Source organism: Hypanus sabinus, chromosome 22 (genome assembly GCF_030144855.1).
Source record: "Hypanus sabinus isolate sHypSab1 chromosome 22, sHypSab1.hap1, whole genome shotgun sequence".
In the NCBI taxonomy this organism is placed as follows: Eukaryota; Metazoa; Chordata; class Chondrichthyes; order Myliobatiformes; family Dasyatidae; genus Hypanus; species Hypanus sabinus.
In genome coordinates this window covers 24,072,507-24,098,186 of record NC_082727.1, presented here as the reverse complement: position 1 = coordinate 24,098,186, position 25,680 = coordinate 24,072,507, and the positions used below count along the sequence as shown (strand labels likewise).

At 41.4% G+C, this 25,680-nt stretch overlaps 1 protein-coding gene across 1 annotated transcript in view; it reads left to right on the top strand.

Annotated features, from left to right (window-relative positions):
* pkd2l1 (polycystic kidney disease 2-like 1) overlaps positions 1-25,680 on the top strand; it is a 199,393-nt gene that overhangs the window by 143,453 nt on the left and 30,260 nt on the right. The window contains exons 4-6 of the mRNA XM_059947324.1: positions 9,422-9,669; positions 12,142-12,366; positions 20,531-20,759. Coding sequence (XP_059803307.1) covers positions 9,422-9,669; positions 12,142-12,366; positions 20,531-20,759 — 702 coding nt within the window. The remainder of the gene's footprint in view (positions 1-9,421; positions 9,670-12,141; positions 12,367-20,530; positions 20,760-25,680) is intronic.

Here is a 25,680-nt window from a genome sequence, read left to right as displayed (position 1 = left end):
GGAGGACAGCCAGGCGTCCGATTTACTGCCAACAGGTAGAAGGAATGGTAGACATTCCATATCATAGTGTTGCAGTGGTCCAGTATGATGTGATCTCTGGTGCTACAGGTTATATGCTGGTGATAAGTGGGCAGGAATTTCTTCAAACAAGCCTGGTTGAAGTCTCTGCCAATAATTTGAAATGCATCGGGTTGGGCTATTTCTTGTCTGCGGTTGGCATCATGCAGTGTCGCGAGTGCTTGGTTACAGTCAGCCACTGGTGGTATATAGGCCGCGGTCAGGATCACAGATGAGAACTCCCAAGGCCAATAGAATGGACGGCACTTGATTGTTAGGGGATCCAAGTTGATGGAAAATGAGTTTGACAGAACCACCTTGTCGGAACATCAACAGGAGTTAAGCATAAAACACACACCTCCTTCCTTTGCCTTACCCGAGTCCATAGCTCAGTGCATTCTGTAAACCGCAAACTCTTCTGGTTTGACAGCCGCATCTGGCGTGGCTTTCATACGGCAAACCAGTGAGATATTTCTCATCTGCCTCTGAGACAACAGTTTTGTCCTCAGATCCTCAGTTGTACTCTCCAGTGACTGCACGTTTGTCAACAGGATTCTGGGTAGAGGAGGCCTCATTCCAGTGCGTTTTGGCCTGGCTTTGTTAAATGTCAATAATTTGGATGACGGAATTGATGGTTTTGTGGCCAAGTTTGCAGCGATACAAAGATAGGAGGAGGGGCAGATAGTGATGAGGAAAGAGGGTGTCCTATCTCTGGAGGCACGGTTTGTTATGCATGTAGTTTGTTGTATATAACCGTCACTTCTGATGTAAGCTGGTTTTTCACATCAATTCCTGTGCAGGTTAATTCGGATTTTGACTTGAAGCACACACGATAAAAAGCCATCCATCTCCATCCACTCTGTATTTGCCTTGAAACAGCAACATCTGTGAATCTTGAGCTTGTTAATATTGGTAACATCCAGTAAATGTACCTTGAAGAAAGTATTATGTTTATTGTTCATCACTATTAAGTTTTTGTTTCGTCCCAAGTTCACTCTAGTCCACAGCATAGCTATAGAATGTTGCATGTGTGTGTTAACTTGTTTAACACTGATCGTGAGAATAATCCATAATATTCATATATTCAGGTGCACGACGATTCTGCATTGAATCTAGTACGTGTTTTAACTTACTGCAGTTTCACAAATGTTTCTCATTAAAAACCCTGAAGAAAGCTTCCGTCTCGGGTGATTTTTGACAAGGTGCTTAACTCCCTGCTGAGCTTTGTACACAAGGCACTGCGAGGGCAGAAGGGTTTAGACAGAATGGGAGAATGGGCAGAGAACTGGCAGATGCAATGTATTGTAGGGAAGTGTATGCTCGTGCGTTTGACTGAAGGAATAAAAGTGCAGACTATTCTCTAAATAGGGAGAAAATTTAGAAATCAGAGGTACAAAAGGATTTGGTAGTCCTTGTGCTGAGGATTTATAAGGCAATAGTCAGAGTATCGCGAGCAGTTTTGGGACCCTTATCTGAGAAAGGACGTGCCAGTATTGGAGAGATTTCAAAGGAGATTCACCAGTGATCATGAGAATGAAAGGGTTAACATATGAGGAGCATTTGACAGCTCTGGGTCTGTATTCACTGGCTTTTAGAAGAATGAGGGGGATCTCATTGAAACTTGTTGAATATAGAAAGCCCTAGCTAGGAATGGATATGGAGAGTATGTTTTCTGTAGTGAGGGAGTCTAGGACCAGAGGGCACAGCCTGAAAATAGAAGGACATCACGTTAGAACAGAAATTAGGAGAATTTTCTTTAGCCAGAGAGTGGTGAATTTGTGGAATTGATTGCCACAGACAGCTGTAGAGGCCAAGTCATTTGGTATATTTAAAACAGAGGGTGATAGGTTCTTGATAAGTAAGGGCATCAAAGGTTGCAATAGACAATAGACAGTAGGTGCAGGAGTAGGCCATTCTGCCCTTCTAGCCAGCACCGCCATTCACTGTGATCATGGCTGATCATACACAATCAGTACCCCGTTCCTGCCCTCTCCCCATATCCCTTTATCTATGAGCTCTATCTAACTCTCTCTTGAATGCATCCAGAGACTTGGCCTCCACTGCCTTCTGGGGCAGAGCATTCCACATATCCACCACTCTCTGGGTGAAAAAGATTTTCCGCATCTCAGTTCTAAATGGCCTACCCCTTATTCTTAAACTGTGGCCTCTAGTTCTGGACTCACCCATCAGCGGGAACATGCTTCCTGCCTCCAGCATGTCCAATCCCTTAATAATCTTACATGTTTCAATCAGATCCCCTCTCATCCTTCTAAATTCCAGTGTATACAAGCCCAGTCGCTCCAATCTTACAACATATGACAGTCCCGCCATTCCGGGAACTAACCTTGCGGGGAGGAGGCAAGAAAATGTGTTTGAGAGGGCTAATAAATAAGCCTTGATGAAAGGGCAGAACAGACTCGATGGGCTGAATGGCCTAATTCTGCTCCTATTAGCCTAATGAGGTAAATGGTTTCACAAGTGGCATGCTTGAGATAGTGTGAATGGGCCCAGTTCTGTGCTGTATATTTCTAAGACTCAGGGCTAGTCACAGGTAGTGAACTGGGAATTTACTTGCAGTGAATTGCATTTGTGAATAGCAAAAGACAATTGTATAATGGACACGGTAGTTGGTTATCCAGTCTCGATCCTCATACTCACACAAAGCATGCGTGTGTATCTTAAACACTTTATGTATATATTGATGACGGTGAGATAGAGAGCAAAATGGGCACATGTTTACAATTGTGAGTGATTTGCCTGCTTGATTGCCGAATGGCGGCAGATGTTTGCTACATAAACATGCCCACATATAAAATCCATTTGTATGTATTGTGTAAGCGTACACTGCGTGAGATGTTCATGAGTAAATTAGCTGACAGGGTTAAGACAGCGTTACTGTTGTGACTAAGCAATTTCTGTTGGGTGCTCACATAAGGGAGGAAACAGAATTTTTAATATTTTACAGTTAAATTTTAATAATAGAAATAATGGTATCATTTTTATTGTTATGCATTGACAATATAAAGTTTAAGTATATTACTGTATTTCTCTTTTCACTGGCTTACCAAACCAATAATGTGACCATTCATACAGCAGGATTTTTGTTCGATCTGAATTTCAGGGAAGGTTATCATAGCAGAGATGAATGAGGTGAAATCATGAATGTTTTCAGGCAGCCAGGTGAAGCGAAGAGGGAATGTTAGGATGGAGCACCAACTCAGTTTGTGTGAGCTACAGTTCGTTGTAGCTTTAGACTTTTACAAGAACACACGGGCCTAGAAAATATGCAGTAAGCCACAGTGGATTCAGACAGGTACATATCATGGCAGAGGAGTTTGAAGTGCCGAAGTAGATCACAAATGGAAGTGTGTGGTCCAATTTTGCAATGTCCGTGGTTTTATCAGGGAGGGGTTTTAACCTGATCTGCTCCAGGCACAATGAGCATATTAAAAATGCACTCTCATCATTCAGATGTCGATCCTGCTCAGCAGCGCAGTTGGTAACTGAGTGGGGGAATCCCGTCGTGGATTGCTGAAGGTGTACTACCAGGCAAGTGCACATCACAAGAACAGGCAAATTATTATTTCCTTGTTTACAAAGTGACACTTTTTTCATCTTCAGGAATAGGTTTTCCACATTTCCTCACAGGAAGGCCCTTTGGCCCATCGAGTCTATGCTGGGTGTACTTAATGTCCTGTTCTGCACCTATTTCCCTGCTACCTGCTCTCTAAAATTTGCCCATTAAAAGCTTTTGATTCTCCCATTAACTGCCAGTGGTAATTTACTGCAGCCAATTAGCCTAACAAGCAACTGAAGGAGGGAACCAGGACACCTAGAGTAAAAGCATGTCTTCATAATGAGAATGTGAAATCTCCATGGAGATGGGAGCGAAGGTCCGGGTCAAATCTGTTGATGGGAAATGAGACAATTGTACCATCTGCAGCACCATTGTGCTTTCCTTTAGTTTGCAATGACAATAGTAAAGCAAAAAGAAAGGTCCACCTGCAGTCCAGCAATGAATGAACACATCAGTCAACTGCAGGAGAAACATCTGGAACGACTGGAACGTACCACATGCAGGAAGGTATACTTGTTAAACCATGCTTTATGTTTTAATATCTTCTGTGAATTAGGGCATGACTTATTCTATAGAACTTCACACACAAAATGCTGGAGGAACTCAACAGGTCAGGCAGCATCTATGGAAATGAATAAATAGTTGGCAATTCAGGCCAAGACCCTTTTTCAGGACTGGAAAGGAAGGGGGAAGGGGGAGGGAAATGAGGGCTAGCCATATGGTGATAGGTGGATGGGAAAAGTAAAGGACTGGAGTGGGGATCAGACGGTGGGAGAAATTGAAAAGGAGGAGCACTGGGGGGTGGGCAGGTAAGGAGAAGAAAAGAAAGGCCAGAGTGGGGAAAGAAGAAGAGGGAAGGTGGAGGAAAAAATTACTGGATGGAGAAATCGATGTTCATGCCGTAAATCTGGAGGCTACCTAGACAGAATATGAGGTGTTGTTCCTCCACCCTGAGGGTGGTCTCATCGTGGACATGGGGATGGGGATAGGAATTAAAATGGCTGGCCACCAGAAAAGTCTGCTTTTGCCAAATGCAGTGGAGGTGATCGACAAAGCGATCCCCCAGTTTACGTCGGGTCTCACCAATGTAGAGGAGGCAGCATCAGGAGTACTGGATACAGTAGAAGACCTCAGGTGAAATGTTGCTTCACCTGGAAGGAGTGTCTGGGGCCCTGAATGGAGATGAGGGAGGAGGTGAATGGGCAGTTGTAGTGTTGCTAGCAGGGATATGTGCCAGGAAGGAGATTAGTGGGGAGGGATGAATCGGCAAGGGAATTACAGAAGAAATGTGCCAGGATAGAGTTAGCACCTCTGCTGCACCCGCTAAATGCATAATTTTGTGAAGGGCAACCATTTATGTCGGTCCCTGGCCTCTTCTTTTGCCATGATAAGGCCACTCTCAGGGAGGAGGAGCAACACCTCTTATTCCATCTAGGTAGTTCCAACCCGGTGGCATGAACATGGAGTTCTCCTTCTAGTAACTTTCTCCCTCCCTGTTCCCTCTTCTTCTAGTCACCTGCAATTCTATGGGCACTGGGATGATATGTAGCCTCCCAGGTGCCAGTGTCAGGGATGTCTCAGATCATGTTCACAGCATTTTGGAGGGGAAGGGGGAGCAGCCAGATGTCTTGGTACATATTGGTACCAATGACATAGGAAGGAAAAGCAAAGAGGTCCTGAAGAGAGAATTTAGAGAGCTAGGCAGAAAGCTGAGAAGCAGGAACTCCAGGGTAGTAATTTGTGGATTGCTGCCTGTGCCACACGCTAGTGAGGGTAGAAGCAGGATGATCTGGCAGATAAATGCGTGGCTGAGAAGCTGGTGTAAGGGTCGGGGCTTCAGGTTCTTGGATCACTGGGATCTCTTCTGGGGGCAGCTTTGGCCTATACAAAAGGACAGGATTGCACCTGAACCCAAGGGACACCATTATTCTCACAGTCAAATTTGTTACAGCTTTTGGGGAGGGTTTAAACCAATTTGGCAGGGGGGTGGGAACTGGAGTGAAGGGATTCTGGATAGGATGGATGGTTAAAAAGCAAAGATAGCATACAGTCAGACTGTCAGGAAAGGCAGACAGATGATAGGACGAAATTGCAACCAGCAGGGTGAGGATCAGTGCATTAGGGATGCAGAATCTAAAAGGATAGCAAATACAGTACCCAAGGTGCTATATCTCAGTGCACGGAGTATAAGAAATATGGTGGATGATCTTGTTGCACTTTTATAGATTGTCAAGTGTGATGTTGTGGCCTTCACTAAATTGTGGCTGAAGGATGGTTGTAGTTGGGAGCTGAATGTCCAAGCTTCCACATTGTATCAGAGGGATAGGAAGGTAGGCAGAGGCGTTAGTGTGGCTCTGCTGGTAAAGAATGGCTTCAAATCATTAGAAAGACGTGACATAGAATTGGAAAATGTTGAATCCTTGTGGGTGAGTTAAGAAACTGCAAGGGTAAAAGGACCCTGATGGCAGTTATATACAGTAACTGGGATGTGAACTACAGATTACAACAGCAAATAGAAAAGGCCCGTCAAAAGGGCAATGTTATGATCGTCATGGGAGATTTTATCATGCAGGTAAATTGGGGAACTCAGGTTGGTAATGGATCTCAAGAGAGTGAATTTGCTGAATGCCTACAAGATGGCAATTCAGAGCAGCTTATCGTTGAGCCTTTGAGGGCATCAACTATACCAGATTGGGTGTTATGTAATGAACCAGAGGCTATTAGGGAGCTTAAGGTAAAGGAACTCTTTGGAGACAGTGATCACAATATGACAGAATTCAAATTGAAATTTGATAGGGAGAAAATAAAGTCTGACGTTGCAGTATTCAGTGGTATAAAGGAAGTGGTAGGAGAGAGGTGTTGGCCAGAATAAATTGGAAGGAGATGCTGGCAGGGATGCTTGAGTTTCTGGGAAAAATAGGAAAATGCAGGATAAATGCATTCCAAAAACAAATAAATACTTGAAAGCCAAAATAGTACAACCATAGTTGACAAGGGAGGTCAAAGCTAATGTAAAAGTAAGAGAGGACATACAACAAAACAAAAATTAGCTGGAAGATAGAGGATTGGGAAGCTTTGCCTACAGCAACTAAAAGAATCACTATGAGGGAAAAGTTGAAGTATGAAAGCAAGCTAGCAAACAATATCGATGTGGATAAAGAAAGCTTTTTCAAGTATAAAAAAAAATAAAAGAGAGGTGAGTGTGGATATAGGATCACCAGAAAATGAGGCCGGAGAAATAATAATGGGGGGGGGAGGGGCAAGGAGATGGCAGGTGAACTAAATGGTTATTTTGCATTAACTTTCATGGTGGAAGACACTAACAGTGTGCCAGGTATTGAAGGGTGTGAGGTAAGAGAAGTGAGTGCAGCTACTATTACAGTGGAGAAGATGCTTAAAAAGCTGAAAGACCTAAAGCTGTGTAAGCTTCATCTGGACCAGATGAACTGAGTCCTCGGGTTCTGAAAGAGGTAGTTGTTGAGGTTGTGGAGGCATTAGTAAAGTTCTTTCAAGAATCGTTGACTCTGGCACAGTTCCGGAAGACTGGAAAATTGCAAATGTCATTCCGCTCTTTAAAAAAGGAAGGAAGCAGCAGAAAGGAAATTATAGACCAGTTAGCCTGACCTCAGTGGTTGGGAAGATGTTGGAGTCAATTGTTAAGGATGAGGCTATGGAGTACTTGGAGACACAGAACAATATAAGACAAAATCAGTATGGTTTCCTTCAGGGAAAATCTTGCCAGAAAAACCAGTTGGAATTCTTTGAAGAGATTACAAGTGGGATAGATGAAGGGGATGAAGTGAATGTCGTATATTTGGACTTTCAGAAGGCCTTCGACAAGGTGCTGCACATGAGGCTGCTTACCAAGTTAAGAGCCCATGATATTATAGGAAAGTTACTGGCATGGTTAGAGCATTGGCTGATTGGTAAGAGGCAGCAAGTGGGAATAAACTAACACTTTTCTGGTTGGCTGCCAGTGACTAGTGGTGTTCTGTAGTGGTTGGTGTTGGGACTGCTTCTTTTTATGCTGTAGATCAATGATTTAGATGATGAAGTAGATGGTTTTGTTGCCAAGTTTGTAGATGATACAAAGATTGGTGGAAGGGCAGGTAGTGTTGAGGAACCAGGTAGGATGCAGAAGGACTTAGACAAATTAGGAGAATGGGCAAGAAAGTGGGAAATTAAATACAATGTTTGAAAATGCACGATCATGCACTTTGGTAAAAGAAATAAATGTGCCGACTATTTTCTAAATGGGGAGAAAATCCAAAAATCTGAGATGCAAAGGGACTGCGAAGTCCTTGTACAGAACATCCTAAAGGTTAACTTGCAGGTTGAGTCAGTGGTGAGGAAGGCAAGTGCAATGTTAACATTCATTTCAAGAGGACTAGAATACAAGAACGGGGATGTGACACTGAGGCTTTATAAGGCACTAGTGAGGCCTCACCCTGAGCGTTGTGAGCAGTTCTGGGTTTCCTATGTAAGAAAAGATGTGTTGGCATTGGAGATGGTTCAGAGGAGGTTCACAAGGATGATTCTGGGAATGAAAGGGTTATTATATGAGGAACATTTGATACCTCTGGGTCTGTACTCAATGTAATTTAGAAGGATGAGGGGGAATCTCATTGAAGTCAGTGAACTCTGATTTAAGAACGTAAGAACATAAGCACACAAGAAATAGGAGCAGGAGTCGGCCATCTGGCCTGTCGAGCCTGTTCCGCCATTCAATAAGATCATGGCTGATCTGACCATGGACTCACCTCCACCTATTTGCCTGTTCCCCATAACCCTTAATTCCTCTACTACTGCTTTATTCAACTGTTTCAGCAGGATCCTGTCTGAATCCTAATAAATTATCGGTGGAAAAGCAGAAACAGGGAGGCCTCCTTTTAAACAGCCTGTACAACCTTGCATTTTTGCAGTATTTTGGGGGATTCAGTGAACTGGAGTCTCAAAGGTGCAGTGCAGTGGCTCGGCAGGTACGGGCCAAATTGACACGGCAGGGCCCAGGCCTGAGAGTGAGGAACGAGATGATGTTTGGCTGATTTAAGCACCCGGCCAGATTGAAAAGGTTGAGTATGGGTCAAATTAAGGTGGTAGGGCCCAGGCCCAGGGGCAAGGAATGAGCCAGTGTTGGTGTGGACCTGGGGTCGAATTGAAATGGTAGGGCCGGGGCCTGAACTCAGGTTTGGACGGTTTAAGCACAGGACCAGATTGGAAAGGTTGGTGTGTCAGGGCCAGAGGTGAGTGAAGGTTTTCAGCTCACTGCTGTGCAAGGTTTACTCATCTCTACACTGACCTGAGGCATTGGCCTGCAACTAACAGGTTCCTGGACCAGCTGCAGTGATGAAATGGCTCCCTGGCTATGTACTCACTTTCCTGAACTTTAGTTCTGAATGTTATTTGTTTAATTGTTATTGTTTGCATGATTTGTGTTTGATGGTGTTTTTTTGGTGGGTTCTATTGTTTCTTTTTTTTTTGTAGCTGCCTGTAAGTTGAATTTCAAGGTTGTACATAGTTGTACTTCGAACTGTAATCACATTTTCTCATACTTCTTGCTCAAAAGTTGAGAATCTAATGCCACTTATAGATATTTGGGAAAACATTTGATCTGTGATTTGCTTATGGCAATAATTTACAAATTTACTAAGAATATTACCTGTCAGTATCACACTGTTGTAATTTTGTAATGTACAGTGAATACTATCTTGAAACATTCAAAGGCATCGGTTTGTTTCTGAAGTTTGCACTGGCCTGTTTCATTCAATGCTTGTGTTTTATGCTCAGTATGCACAGGGTCCATTGCTGAACGGATTGTACTGGACCAAATGGTACAACAGTGATCTGATCTCACATGGTCCTCATTCATTTATTTACTATGAGAACATGCTTCTGGGTGTTCCCCGAATCCGACAGATCAAAGTCATGAATAATTCCTGTGTAGTCCATAAGGACTTTCGAAAAGACATCATTGGATGCTATGATATCTATACAACAGACAATGAAAATAAATCGCCAATCAAAAATGGAAGTGCGTAAGTGTAATCTTTTTGCTTAACCAATGGATTGCCAACATCATTGCAACCAATAGTTATGTTGTATATTTACACTTTTACTCCCCGCTTTCTAATAATGCCTTACTTCTCACCTTCTAAGTTAACTGATTTCCACTCAGCTACAACAATGTGTTCCAAATCATCAGTAGTCAGCTCCAGAATGTGGATAGGAGAAGTAGATTTTACATTGGGACCTGTAGTACGGAGCTTCATTCAAAGTGAGAATGACCTGCACTCCCATCTGGAAAGGCTCCCCACCAGCATCTTCAGCAGACAACTGCAGCAGAGAGGTCCAAGCCACTGATGACACCAAATGTAGTCTCAAACTTACTGATGGTCAGGCATTTTATACCAATATTGTTCATGATAGATTGACTGAGTCAGTATGCATTTTGAAAAACACCAAAAACTGATTTTATTTAAGCTGTCATATTCATATGTTGGGCTAAAATAAAATAAGTGAGTCCTTTGAATGTTAATGCCAAGATGAAATTATTCATAAACTTTGTGAAAGCTGGAAAGTTCACACAGATGACAGGAAATCAATACAAAAATTATTTGCATTTTAGAGAATCTTTCTACAATTCTAGCCTCTCAATGTAAACTCCACAATCTTTGTTTCACCATTTATTGAAATATCTTTAGCTATCTATGCACAGGGGTTTGAATCATATCCACAAACCTTTCCACCTCATTTTTCCTCCTTTGAAAAGCTCATAAACCTGCCCAACCATCTGTCCTAATATCTCCTTCATAGGTTAGGTGTCAGATACATCATATTTTATTTATGTGTAACATCTTGACATATTTCACCACACTACAGGTGCAAAACAAATGCAAATTGTTGCTTTACTTATTTTTGGATTTTAGAATCTTGTCTTCATCTTCATTTTCTGCCAGTTTTGCTCAACTTTACACAACTTACACCACAGCTACGGTCTACACTAACCCTTAAACAATTTCCACCACAGGTATGCTCTACCCTACTTCTATAACAATTTGCATCATAGCTATGCTCTACATGACTTATGAAACAATTCCCACCACAGCCACGATCTACCCTACCTCTATAATAATTTTCACCACACCTACACTCTAGACTGCCTCTATATCAATTCCCATCACAGCTATGCCCTATCCTACCTTTATAACAATTCCCACCACAACGATGTTCTATGGAACCTTTATATCAATTTCATGGGTCATTTTTCTTGATCCTTAAACAATTACATCGGTTCTGCTATAGGAAGAATTGTTTTCAGTTATTTCAAGAGAAATGTGATGGTTTTGTTAGAACGTTGGCTAATGGGAAGGAAATTAGAAATGAGAGACAATTGCTGTTGCTCAGATAGGGGGAGGGTGAAACAACAGTCAGTGCTGTTCCACTTTTGTACAAATTATCTTGTGTTTATGCAAAGAAAACGCAATGGAATTTATTGATGACACTACAGTGAGGAGTTTTATTGTAATTGAGGAAGATCAAATTAATCAGTGGATGGACAAGCAGGTGACATATAATTTTTAAATGAAGAGATTATTAAAAACATCAGCCTACACCAAGGAAAAAGAGTATATATTTAAAGAACAACTAATTGAAGTAGACAGGCAGACAGAATAGTCAAATGAAAACTAAAAGGGACAGGAGCAAATATCAAACAGAATGGTACAGTATTCAGTGATGAACTGAAATCACAGACATTCAATGATCACGATACCAATAAAGTCCAGGAAGATACAGCATTTAAAATAGGCAAAGAGCATTTTGAATTTTATAAGGGCAGCAATAAAAGAATAAAGAAGTAAAATTTAGATGTAGAAGGTAATAGCTAGGATACATTTAGAACACTACATCATGGAAGTGAGGGCACATTAAGTGTGCAGACGTTGCCTGTACATTGGCAGGGATCATGTAGGTAGGATGAGGAAATTGAGAAGCTGGTGGTATTTCCATGAACCAAAGTTTAAAGCAAAGTTTTTGACATATGTAAGTTTTGACAAAGTGAATTGATAACTGGAATCATCTTGGATTGGAGAGTTTGTAATCAGCAGTCATCAATTTAAAGGAGAAAGTCAAGAGGAAAGTTATTCACTCAAATGGATATTGGACGTCGAGTAGTTGTGGCAGAGACCATTGTGCCTTTTGAGGGCAACTGTAATAGCTACCTGATTCAAATAGAAACACAAGATTATGGAGTATGTTGCAATCTTTCGTGGCTCTATCGACATCCTGCTCCTAGGAATCTTCAATTTCTTCCCCTCTACTTCAAATCTTTTGAAAATCTACTTGCTCAACCCCAAATTGTGTAATTTATTCAAATTCCCCTACATATCTACTTCTGTTTATTATTTATTTTCCTTCCCTCACTGAAACTGTTGAAAAGATTTGTCTGCATAGGGAATTATCGAATTGAAAACTTGCTGCTATTAACCATGAAATTGGTCTGTGCACAGGTGGATTTACTACTCTGAGAAAGAACTTGGAGGTTCCTCGCACTGGGGTAAAATAACTGTCTACAGTGGTGGTGGCTATTACCAGGATCTCAAGACAAGCCTGAATGAAAGTGCTGCAATTCTGCAAGATCTGAAGGACAACTTGTGGCTGGACAGGGGAACTCGTGCCATCTTCATTGATTTCTCAGTGTACAATGCCAACATTAACCTCTTCTGTGTTATAAGGTAGGTCACAACAAATTCAATTTTGCTCAGAATGGATATCATAGACCATTATTCAGGCCATGAGACCATAAGACATAGGAGCAGAGTTAGGCCATCTGGCCCATGAAGTCTACCCCACCATTCATTCACAGCTGATTTGATATCGATCTCAACCTGATCCTCCTGCTTTCTCCACATAACCTTTGACGCCCTTAGTAATCCTGTCCTTTCTTAGATAAGGAGCCCAAAACTGCTCACAATATTCCAAATGTGGCTTGACTGATGTGTTATAAAGCCTCAACATTTCCTCCTTGCTTTTATATTCTAGCCCTCTTCAAATGAATGCAAACTTGCATTCGTCTTCCTGACCACCGACTCAACCTGCAAGTTAACCTTTAGGGAATCCTGCATTAGGACTCCCAACACGAAATGCTGGAGGAATTTAGCAGGCCAGGCAGCATCTATAGAAAAGGGTACAGATGACATTTCGGCCGAGACCTTTCATCAGGACTGGAGAAGAAATGATGAGGAGTCAGAGTTAAAAGGTGAGGGGAAGGGAGGGAGAAACACAAGGTGATAGGTGAAACTGGGAAGGAGAGGGGTGAAATAAATAACTGGGAATTTGATTGTTGAAAGAGATACAGGGCTGGAGAAAGGGGAATCTGATAAGAGAGGACAGAAGGCTGTGGAAGAAAGGGAAGGAGGAGGAGCACCAGAGGGAGATGATGGGCAGGTAAGGAGATAAGATGAGAGAGGGAAATGGAAATGGGGAACGGTGAAGGAGAGGGAGACATCTGGAAGTTCAAAAATCAGCATAGGTCAGTGAAGCAATCTCCCAATCTGTGTCAGCTCACATCGATATTCACACCAGGAGCACCAGATGCAGAAGATGACCCCAACAGACTCACAGGTGAAGCATATCTCATCTGGAAGGACTGTTTGGGGCCCTGAATAGTAGTGAGGGAGGAAGTGTAGCATTTGTTCTGGTTCCGGTGCTCCCAGTGTGGCCTCCTGTCTGTCGGTGAGACTCGATGCAGGTTGGGAGACCGCTTCACCGAGCACCTGCGCTCCATCTGCCAGGAAAAGTGGGATTTCCCAGTGGCTACCCATTTTAATTCCACTCCTCATTCTCATGTCAGTCTATGACCATGTTCAGGTTGGAGGAGCAACACCTTATATTCTATTTGGGTAGCCTCCAACCTGTTGGCATGAACATCGATTTCTCAAATTTCCGGTAATGCCCCCCCCCCTTCACCATTCCCATTCCCATTCCCTCTCTCCCCTTATCTCCTTACCTGCCCATCACCTCCCTCCGGTGCTCCTCCTCCTTTCCTTTGTGCTATGGTCTTTGTCTTCTCTGATCAAATCCCCCCTTCTCCAGCCCCGTATCTCTTTCACAAATCAACCTCCCAGCTCTTTACTTCACCTATCACCTTGTGGTTCTGCCTCTCCTGCCCTCACTTTCTTACTCTGACTTGTCATCTTTTTTCTTAGGTCCTGAGAAGGGTCTTGGCCCAAAACGTCAACTATACTCTTTTCCTTCGATGCTGCCCCACCTGCTGAGTTCCTCCACCATTTTGTGTTGCTTGGATTTCCAGCATCTGCAGATTTTCTCTTGTTTGTGATTGGACTAGGACTCCCTAACCTCTTTACACCTCCGATCCCTGAATTTATTCCCTTTTTAGAAAATGATTTATGCTTTTATTCCTTCTGTTGAAGTACTTGACTATACACTTCCCCACACTCTTTTCCATCTGGCCCTAAGTCCTTCTGCTTCCTCAACACTACCTGCCCCTCCACCTATCTTTGTATTGACCACAAATGTCCACAAAGCCATCAATTCTGTCATCCAGATCATTGATATGCAATATAACATGAAAAGAAGCTGTCCCATCACCAACCCCTGCAACCACTATGAGTCCCTGGCAGCCAACCAGAAAAGACACCTTTATTCGCACTCTTTGTCACCTGCCAGTCAGTGAATCCTCTCTATGCTAGTATCTTTTCCGTAATACCGTGGGCTCTTACCTTGTTAAACAGCCTCATGTGCAGCACCTTCTCAAACACATTCGGAAAATCAAAGTAAATAGCTTCCACTGCCTCTCCTTTGTCTATCCTGTCTGTTATTTCCTCAAAGCATTCCAACAGATTTGTCAGGCAAGATTTCCCTTTAAGGATATTTACTAAAGCAGATGACTCCTCTGTTATGGCCATGGGAGTTAATGAACTTTACCCTTACAGAATTTGCAAATCTTCACCCAAATTTTTGAGATACAGAATAAAAATTCGCTCTCAGAGATTAATATGTAAATAAATCAACACCAATTTTTCACACATGCACAGATGATGCATTACAGAAAATCACAAGACAGAGCGTTCTTTAGGAATGCAATCCCCACTCCCGCCCCACCGCCCCGGTTAGTGGGCTCCAAATGGATAGCTTTGTTGATGTGAATACGTTGAAAAGCTTGCCTCATTTCAATTGCACACTCACACGTTTAATTTCTGAAGCAGAATGTACCAAAGCATTTCACCCACATGCACTTTCAAGCGTGTGTTCACACACACATGCATACACACAAGCACATATATTTGTGCACATATTGTACATTTTGTGCTAATAATGTACATTTTGGCTTAAGCAAGTCTAAAAATGTAACAACAATAGTAATTGTATTAAACAGTATTTTACACAAAATGCTGGTGGAACACAGCAGGCCAGGCAGCATCTATGGAAATGAATAAACAGTTAATGTTCAAACATGAGGAAATCTGCAGATGCTGGAAATTCAAACAACACACACAAAATGCTGGTGGAACACAGCAGGCCAGGCAGCATCTATAGGGAGAAGCATTGTCAACGTTTCAGGCCGAGACCCTTTGTCAGGACTTGCTTCTCCCTATAGATGCTGCCTGGCCTGCTGCGTTCCACCAGCGTTTTGTGTGGGTTGCCTGAATTTCCAGCAAATGCAGATTTCCTCGTGTAAACAGTATTTTAGGTGACTTTGATTACAGTCTTCCAGCTTCAACAGCAATGACAGCACAGGCTGCACAAGTGGAAGTAAGAACTTTTGCCATCATAGTTGGATGGAAAATTGTTCACCATCCTCAGAATTTAGACCACATTAAAATTTGGAAAGTAACTTCTGGGTAGGTTTCTGGGGTTTAGGATTGGTTTGTATCCTTGAGGCAGAGGAAGGGGGGTACGGGTGAACAAGATGTTACCAGGGCTTTGGAGAATTACAAGGTAGCCAAGGATGAATTAAAGAATGCACTTAGGAGAGCTAGAAGAGGGCATAAGAAGGCCTTGCCAATTAGGTTTAAAGAAAACTCCAAGGCTTTCCACACGTGTATATGTGAAGAACAGGGAGGTGACTAGAGTGAAGGTAGGACCGATCAGGGATAAGAGATTCAGAAGAGGTAGGGGAGGTCCCTGATGAATACTATGCTTCAGTGTTCACCAGTGTGAGCGGCCTTGATGTTCGTGGGGACAGCTTAAAACAGACTGATGTGCTACAAAAAGTCGATGTTAGGAAAGAGAATATGATGGAACTTTTCAGAAACATTAGTACAGATAAGTCCCCAGGTTGGGATGGGACATACCCTGGGTTATTACAGGAAGCAAGGAAAGGGATTGCTGCACCTTTGGCGATGGATTTTGCATCCTCAGTGCCCCAGGGTACCAGGTGATTAAAGGAGGGAACAGGGATAACCCTGGAAATTATAGACCAGTGGTTCTACTTCAGTAATAGACAATTATTGAAGATGATTCTTAGAGACAGGATTGATGAGTATTTGGAGAAGCACAGTCTGATTAGGGAGAATCAATGGCTTTGTGAGGGCAGTTCATTCCTCACGAGCCTGATTCAGTCCTTTGAGGATGTGACAAAGCACACTGATGAAGGTATGGCAGTGGATGTGGTGGACATTGACTTCAGTGAGGCATCTGATAATGTTCCCCCTGGTAGGTTCACTCAGAGAGTCAGGAGGCATGGGATCCAGGGAAATTTGTGGATGGTGATCCACAGGGATTTGTTCTGCTGTTAGTAATTTTTATAAATGATTTGGATAAGGAAGGGGAAGGGTGGGTTAGTAAGTTTGAGATGATACTAAGGTTGGAGGAGTTCTGGATAATGTAGAAGGTTATTGTAGGTCACGACAGGATATTGACAGGAGGCAGAGCTGGGCTGAGAAGTGGCAGGTGGAGTTCAACCTGGAGAAGTGTGAAGTGATTCAGTTTGGAAGGCAGAATTCACAATTAACAGCATGATACTTAGCAGTGTGGAGGAACAGAGGGATCTTGGAGTCTGCATCTACAGATCCCTCAAAGTTGCCAAAACACCAGGCCAAAACATCGACTGTACTTTTTCCCATCGATGCTGCCTGGCCTTCTGAGTTCAGCTAGCATTTTGTGTGTGTTGCTCGAATTCCCAGCATCTTAAAACTTTCTCTTGTTTGTGTTATGGTGCTTTTGCCATCTTTAGCCAGGGGATTCAGTTCAAGAACCATAAGGTAATGTTGCAGCTCGATAAATCCCCAGTTAGACCACACTTGGATATTGTGTTCAGTTCTGGTTGCTTCATTGTAGGAAAGATGTAGAAGCTTTAGAGTGGGTGCTGAGGAAATTTGCCTGGATTAAAAAGCATGTCTTATGAGGATAGGTTGAGTGAGCGAGGGCTTTTCTCTTTGGAGTGAAGGAGGAAGAGAGTTAACTTTGCAGAGGTGTACAATATGATAGGAGGCATAAATTGAGTGGTTAGCCAGAGACTTTATCCCGAGACTTTATCCCAGGACTGAAATGGCTTATACAAGGGGGCAGGATTGCAGGAATGCCAGGGCTGGTGGTAGAGGCAGGTATATTAGGGGCATTTAAAAAACTCTTAGATAGGCACATGTATTATAGAAAAACTGAGCGCTATGTAGATTGATCTTAAAGAAGGTTGAGAGGCCGACACAGCCTCATGGACTAATGGGCCTGTACTGTGCTGTAGTGTTCTATGTTCTAGATGTGTTAAGATTGGATAGGCTGATATGTAAGTACAAATAATTAGGAAGCTAAAAGAGTGCTAATATTTATTGGTAATGGAATTTAATTCCATACTGGGGAATTTAAATACGTACTCATCTCCATATTAAAGATGATATGTTACTATGTTCAAAGTGGTTGAGAGAAAGTTTATTAGACTAATACATGGATGGACAGTTTGTTTTATGAAGTTAGGCATGTATCTTTTGGAATTCAGCAGAAAAATTGCAACATCCTGACAGATCTTGACAGATAGATATAGAGTGGATGTTTTCTCTTGTGGGAGAATTCAGAATTAGGGAGTCACTGTTTAAAAATAAGAGATTGCCCTTTTAAGTTGGAGATAAAGGTATTCTTTTCTCACAAAGCATGAGACTTTGCAACTCCTTTCTCAATAGGCAATAGAAGTGGAGTCATTGAAGAGGTGGACATATTCTTGTTAAACGATATAGGTGTGAAAAGATGGTTTCAGATTGATCACCTCTGACCAGTGATGTACCCCAGTTTTTTGATGGTGTTGTGGACAGCAAAGAAGTTTGTGCAAGTCTACATTAGGATAGAGAATAGCTGGAAGGTTGGGAGAACCATTAAAGGGTGAAATTTAATCCCAACAAGATTGGGACGTGGCATAGCGTAATGTTATTGCTGTGCCAGTGACCCAGGTTCAATTCCCACTGCTGTCTGTAAGGAGCTAGTACATTCTCCCTGTAACCACATGGGTTTCCTCCAGACAGTCTGGTTTCTTCCCATATCCCACGGATTAGTAGGTTAATTGGTCAGCATGGGGCTGGAAGGGCCTATTACTGTGTTGTATCTCTAAATAAATTAACAAAACATCAAGAGATATTTTGTGGAGTCAAGTAGAGGTCGGACATATACAGCAAAAGTTGATACCAAGAAATGCTGCTGAACAGAGGGACCTTGGGGTTCAAGAGCATAGTTCCCTAGAAGTGGCAACACAGACATTTAGTTTGCGTGACATCACAGGTGGAGTGTAAGATATAAAAGTTGGGATGTCATGTTGAAATATTGGTACATCTGCACTTGGAGCTTTGTATACACACTGTCACAGTGTGGGGTGGATGTGGTTGTGCTGGAGATTCACCAGTGTGTTGGCCAGATTGCAGGACTTTACTTATGGGGAGCGATTGGATAGACGGGATTTGTTTTCCCTGGAGTGAAGGAGGCTGGGGGGTATATAAAATGATAAGAGGCATAGTTAGGGTAGATAGTCCGAAACTTTTCGATGTCGTATCAATAAAAAGGTTTTGATTTAAGGTGAGATAAAGGAGTTTAAAAGAATATTTAAGAGGACAGTTTCTTTTATGTAGAGTTGTTGATATTTGGTACTCATTGCCAGAGGTAGTAGTAGAGTCAGATACAACTATTATGTTTAAGCGATATTTAGCCAACCTCTTAAATGGGCCAGTCAGAGGATATGGAATTATTAGGGACAACTGGGATTAGTTTAGATGGGGAAGAAATTGGAATAGACCTGGTGGGCTCAAGGGCTCTTTTCTGTGCTGCTGCAGGTAAACTGGACCACAAGACCTTATTAACTAGTGAAGCAGGGTTCTGCTGCCAGTCTGTGCCTTCGTATTTTGAAAAGCAAAGATAGATGAGAGCTAGATATCTGCAATAAAAATGAGAGAAAAAGGGAAAGAGAAAGAGAGAGAAAAAGGGAAAGAGAAAGAGACAGAAAGTGAAATAGAGAGAGGGAGAAAGAAGAAGAGAAACAGAGAGAAAGTGAAAGAGCAACAGAGAGAGAAAGAGAGCAAGAGACAGACAGAGAGAAAGAGTCACAGAGAGAGCAGAGACAGACAGAGAGAGTGAAAGAGAGAGAGCGAAGTTGTTAATCAGAACTGGGAAATGTTAGAAACAGGTATAATGTAAGTTGAAGGGCAAGGGGAGCAATGCAGAGAGGAAGGGGCATGTCAGTGATGGAGCAGAGGCTACAGGACTAACTGGTGCAAATGGTCAAACTGACAGAATGAACGTAAATGGTCAAGGCTTGTTAATCATAGCTGACTTTCCTAGAGATAAGAGAAGGGATGGATGAAGATGGTAAGAGAAAAATGGTGGCACTTTGAGATACAGAAAAAAGTTGTTCCTGAAAATTTGAAATCTAAGAAAATGCCGAAAATATCCCCAAAAACTCAGTCAGCAGCTGTAGAAAAAACAAAGAGATCATATGAACTTACCAGTTATGATATCAACTGGAAGAACTGCCCGAAGTTGATGAATTCAGTGCTGTAATGTTTCAGTCAGAAGGTGAGATGCTTGTCCTTGAGCTTACATTGGCTTTCATCGGTACACTGTAGAGGCAAAAGTGGGCCAGAAAACTAAAGTGATAGGCAGCTCAGGATCAAACTTGCATCTTGAATGGAGCTGTTAGTCAAAGGACTCATCTAGTCTGGCGTCATTTAGGCTCTCTGTCACTTGGCTGGTTTTGTTTGAAAACAGACAATTGAGGGTGATTAACACTCATGCTGAAGTGTAAAACTACAGAACATGCAATGTTGGGACAGAATGAGCCATTTTAAAGGTGTCAGAGAGGAAACTAGGTAGACTAGAACATGGGTCCCATATAAAAGGCTCTAACAATCTGATTCTGATTAGCTGCTCACTTCACATGTGACAAGGCATCAGGAATACATCATCACATCAGAGACATTGAAAAATAACAGATTCACTCTCCTTGAGTCTGGAGATTATTGGCTGAATTTTAATAGGCTGAATTCCATTTTTTTATATTCTTGCATTCACACATTGGACGTAGGGGAGAGAATACCTTTAGTGATTTTTTTCTCATTTTCTGACCTGGAAACATGACATATACAGAACTTAATGGGCTAAATTGGGGTTAAATGATAGCCATTGAGTCCTTTCACAGAAGATACTTATCCAAAGCTTTCTTGCTTTTTACAAATGTGTCCAAGCACAGATTTATATTTTGGTAGCACAGAATAATTGTAGACTTTTTAAAATATCTAGCAACATATACTCTAAGCTTATGCTTTTGCCTAAAGTCCTTATGGTGCAATATTTTATATTCCAAATTCCTTACACATGTTCCCAATCCTCGAAGCTATGTGGTGAGCTATCAGAGACAAATATTTACCAAGATCTTTCTGTGTTTATTATTCTATTTCGTTTAAGGCTTGTGGTGGAATTCCCTGCCACAGGTGGTGCAATACCTTCCTCACAGTTCCGCACAGTGAAACTGATCCGTTACATCAACAACTGGGATTTCTTTATCATAGCCTGTGAAATTATCTTCTGTATCTTCATCCTCTATTACATTGTGGAAGAAATACTGGAACTTAGGCTTCATAAGCTACAGTACTTCAAATGCATTTGGAATTGCTTGGACCTGGTGGTAATTCTGGTAAGTTCCTATTTTCATTCTTCTGTTGTAATAGCAAGGTCTACGTGCATTTACTGTACGCAGCACCTTTAACCTGTCGAAACAATCACACAAAGTGTTATTGTACTGAAAATGGCACATCAGTTGGGCTACAGCATCACAACTCCAGCAGCCCAGAGTTCTTCCTAATTTCGGTGCTTTCTGCATGGAGTCTGCATGTTCTTCCTGTGAACCCCAGGATTTTCCCCAGTAACAACAGCTGCTTCCACAGGGACCTAGAACGTAAAACATTACAGCACAGTTCAGTCCTTCAGTCCACGATGTTGTACCCACTTTTTAACCTATGCTAAGATCAAACTAACTCTTCCCTCCTTTGACATAACCCTCTGATTTTCTATCATCCATTTGGTTATCTAAGAGTTTTTTAAATGTCCGTAAGGCCATAAAGCATAGGTGCAGAATCTGTCGAGTCTGCTCCGCTGTTTTGTCATGGCTGTTTTATTATTCCTCTCAACCCCGTTATCCTGCCTTCTCCCTGTAATCTTTGATCCTCTGACTAATCAAGAACATGTTAACCCCCACTTTTAAAACACCCAATGACTTGACTTCCACAGCCGTCTGTGGCAATGAATTCCACAGTTTCATCACCCTCTAGCTAAAGAAGTTCCTCCTCATCTCTCTTCTAAAGGGACATTCACTTAATGTACCTGCCACTACCACCACCCTTGGCAGAGCATTCCACACACCCATCCTCCCCATACCTTTTGCCAGTCACCATTAAGTTACGCCCCCTCAAATTAGCCACTTCTGTTTTGGAAAAAAGTCTCTGGCTATCCACTCAATCTATGCCTCTTATCATCTTGAACATTTCTATCAAATTGTCTCTCATCCTTCTTCACTCCAAAGGAAAAAGCCCTTAGCTTGCTCAACCTATCCTCATAAGACATACTCTCTAAGCCAGGCAGTATCCTAGTAAATATACATTGCACCATCTCCAAAGCATCTACATCCATCCTATAATGATGCAATTGGAACTGAACGCAATGCTCCAAGTGTGGTCTGCCCAGAGTTTTATATGGGGAGGCATGGTAGCGTAGTGGAAAGGACAACACTTTACAGTACCAGTGACCCGGGTTCAATTCTCACTGCTGTCTGTAAGGAGTTTGAGCGTTCTTCCCATGAGCATGTTGGTTTCCTCTGAATGTTCTGGTTTCCCTCCAAAGACGTACTGGTTAGTATGTTAATTAGTCATTGTAAATTGTCCCATGATTAGGCCACGGTGAAATCGGGGTCTGCTGGGCAGTGTGGCTCAAAGGGCCAGAAGGGCCTGCTCTGTATTGCATCTCAATAAATAAATAAATGGCATTACCTCGCGGCTCTTGGGCATGCACCTATTCATTGTTCCTTATCTGGGGTGATGGTTATGAATTGGAGGGAGAAGGGAGTTTGCTGGGTTGTGAGAGAGTAAAAGAGAGCCAAAGGAGGGAAATGTCTGAGATCAGGCTGGGGGACTAGAAATCCTCCAGCTGTGTCACTTTGCCATTTGGGAAAAAAACATTATTAGGATAGATAACCAAGATGGGTCAAACATATGGGCATTAAATACTACCTGGCAAAATACGTAGTGGGATCCGGAAGCTTAAGGATGAAATTTCAGAAATTGGGGTCCTGGTAGCCGAAAGATCAACCACCAGTGGTTGATTGATTAGCTTGAACAAGTGAGAAGCAGAACTATTTCAAATGATAAGGAGGTTGTAAATCAGGAAATGACAGAGCATGCCAGAATGAGGATATTAAAATCAAAGCATCGCTTCACCAGTGTTGGATCTTGGAAATTTTCGATCTCCAGGTTCTTTTAAGAGTCCAAGAATGATTGAAACTTTGTTTCTTCAAAGGTCACTTATTTAAAATTTAAACAAAGGATCAGATGATGCAAAGCAGAGGAACGATGCAAAAGAAAAAGATGGTGCCTTTGTAAAATCTACCACCTTTATAGTTCAGATAAGACAAGTTCCTTAGATAAGAAAAGCCAATGAAAGTTCACACAATTACAGCACCTCTGCAATGTGCTAACACTGCCAATTAAAAAAGAAAAGGTGACAAACCATTGTGTAACTACTATACAGTGTTTCTGCCACTAAGTGGGGACAAAACACCATATTTTGTAAAAAAAATACATCTTTTTTTTAAATACAAAGTTTGTATTGGTAAAAAGAAACTACAGTTTTAGTCTTGCATTAATTCAACTTATTTTAATTTTATCTTATAAAAAGCATAACAAATGACCAATTCCAGCAGTCACACCTTTGATTCTAAGATTACTCTTAGAATCACCACATCTGCAAATTCAGAGATTCCAAGTAACAAATAGAGTTTAGCCTCCCAATCTCTCAGTAACTAACCATGAAAAAGATAATTTATAAAAAGAGGGAAAAAACCCTAAACTAAAAAAAGCTAAACTAAAAAAAAAACAAAAGATTGGGCTGCCATATTTTATCGGTTAAAATTATAATTTGACATTAACTCCGCTCCTCTATACATGAACAAAAGGAATTACTAAAAAAGCATTCAGAAAGGGTCAACTTACATCATATGAAAATATTGAATAAGTGACCTCCAAGTTTCTTCAAATTTAACAGAGGGTTCAATTGTACTGCTCCTAATTGTTTCCAAGTTTAAACACACTATCATTTGGGAAAACCATTGAAATGTGGTAGGGGGGGTTGGAATCTTTCCATTTAAGTAAAATGGATCTTCTGGCTATTAACGTCACAAATGCAATTAGACGACTAGCTGATGAGGATAAATGACTGGAGTCTATCACTGGTAGTCCAAAAATTGCAGTAATAGGATGAGGTTGTAAATCAACACGCAGAACTACTGAAATAATATCAAAAATATATTTCCAATATTTTCCTAGAAGAGGACAAGACCAGAACCTATGTGTCAAGGAAGCTACTTCAGAATTACATCTATCACAATCAGGATTTATACGGCAGTAAAAACGAGCTAACATCCTATGAACCCTATGAACCACCTTAAATTGTAACAAAGCGTGTCTGACACACATCGAAGAAGTATTAACTAGTTTAAGAATTTTCTCCCATCTCTCTGTAGATAAAGATATTTGAAGTTCTCTTTCCCACTCATTCTTAATTTTACCAGATATACCTAGATGTATTTTCATAATCAGATCATAAATAATTGCTATTAAACTTTTCTGATAGGGGTTTAAACCTGAAGTTTTTTCTGTAACTTCGATTTGATGCGATATTGGAAAGATAGGTAAAGTAGCGTTCAGAAAGTTTCTAATTTGTAAATATCTGAAACAGTCTTATCTAGACAAATTATATTTATTAGCTAACTGTTCAAAAGACATAAAACAATCATCCATGAATAAATCACGAAAACATGTTATTCCTTTTGTTTTCCATAAAAGAAAACTTGATCAATTCTAGATGGTCAGAAAAAAAATTAGATATAATAGAACTTGACAAGATAAATTTATTTAATCCAAAAAATTTACGAAATTGAAACCATATTCATATTGTATGTTTAACTATTGGATTTATCATTTGTTTATTCAATTTAGTAAGTGCAAAGGGAAGTGCAGCTCCTAAAATAGAAGCCAGTGAAAACCCCAGTACAGACTTCCGCTCAAGGTTCATCCATCGTGGACATTGAGTTTCATCCCACTCTTGTGTCCAAAACATTAAACATCAAATATTAATTGCCCAATAATAAAATCTAAGATTCGGCAAAGCCAAACCGCCTTCCTTTTTTCATTTCTATAAATATTTCTTACTTAACCTGGGATTTCTATTCTGCCATATATATGAAGAAATTTTAGAATCAATAATATCAAAAAAAGATTTAGGGATAAAAGAAAATGCATATTAATATGACTTTTAACATCATGTAACCCATGTTCAATAATTATATTCATGGTGAGAAGTCTTCACACAGCATGTATCTTAATCTGGAATCATTTCACCTCAATTGTAGTGGCTGGCATGTACCCATTTACTTTTACCTTCGACTTTGACTGTTGAATTGGTAATTAGCAGTACCTGGTTAGGGCCTTCCCGCTAAGCTCCCAGTGGTTCCTTAAGTGTTTTCTTGGGTGTGTCCTCCTACCAATGGACCACTCCAAGCAACAGAAAGCTGTTGGGAAACAGACTGAACAGCCTGGGTTAGTTTCACAAAATAACCAACTGAGCTATCTGCCATAACGTGTAGACGAGCCTTTCTGAGAACAAGGGGTCCTGATGGTGACATAGGTCACCCTATTACCACTTCAAACAGACTCAATTTTGTTTTTTTTTTATGTTTGTGGTTCCTCTGATACTGCATAAAACCAAAGGAACAACTAGGCTATGGTACGCCTTCCTCGTGATACTTAGCCAGCCATTGTTTGATGGTGCCACTCATTCTTTCAGCTTGTCCTAATGACTCTGGTTGATGTGGACAAAGAAAAGACTGTTCAATGTTCATCCTTCAACATACTTCTTGACAAGCATTTCCAGTGAAATGAGTTTGTTGGTCAGAATCAATACAGCATGGGATTCCCCATCTAGAATAGAGTCCTTAATCAGAGTTTTGTGACAGTAGCCTTTCTTGCTGGGATGGCTTCCACCCAGCTTGAAAATTTGTCCATTATTGCTAAGACGCCTGAATATCCTTGGCACTTTGGTAAAGTAATGTAGTTCACTTGTAGATGTAAGAATCGATCAGGTGTGACAGGAGTACTTATTTGTGGTAGCTTTTCTGTTGATCCAGGGTTTGTTTCTTGGCATGTCATACATCTGTCAACTATTTGTCGAGCTTGCATCCTGAAGTTTGGATTCCACCAATATTGAAAGAATCAGTCGACCATCTTTTGCACTCAATATGTTCTAAGGTGTGTTTCTGCTGTGGCAGTTCAGCTGGGGCTATTATCATT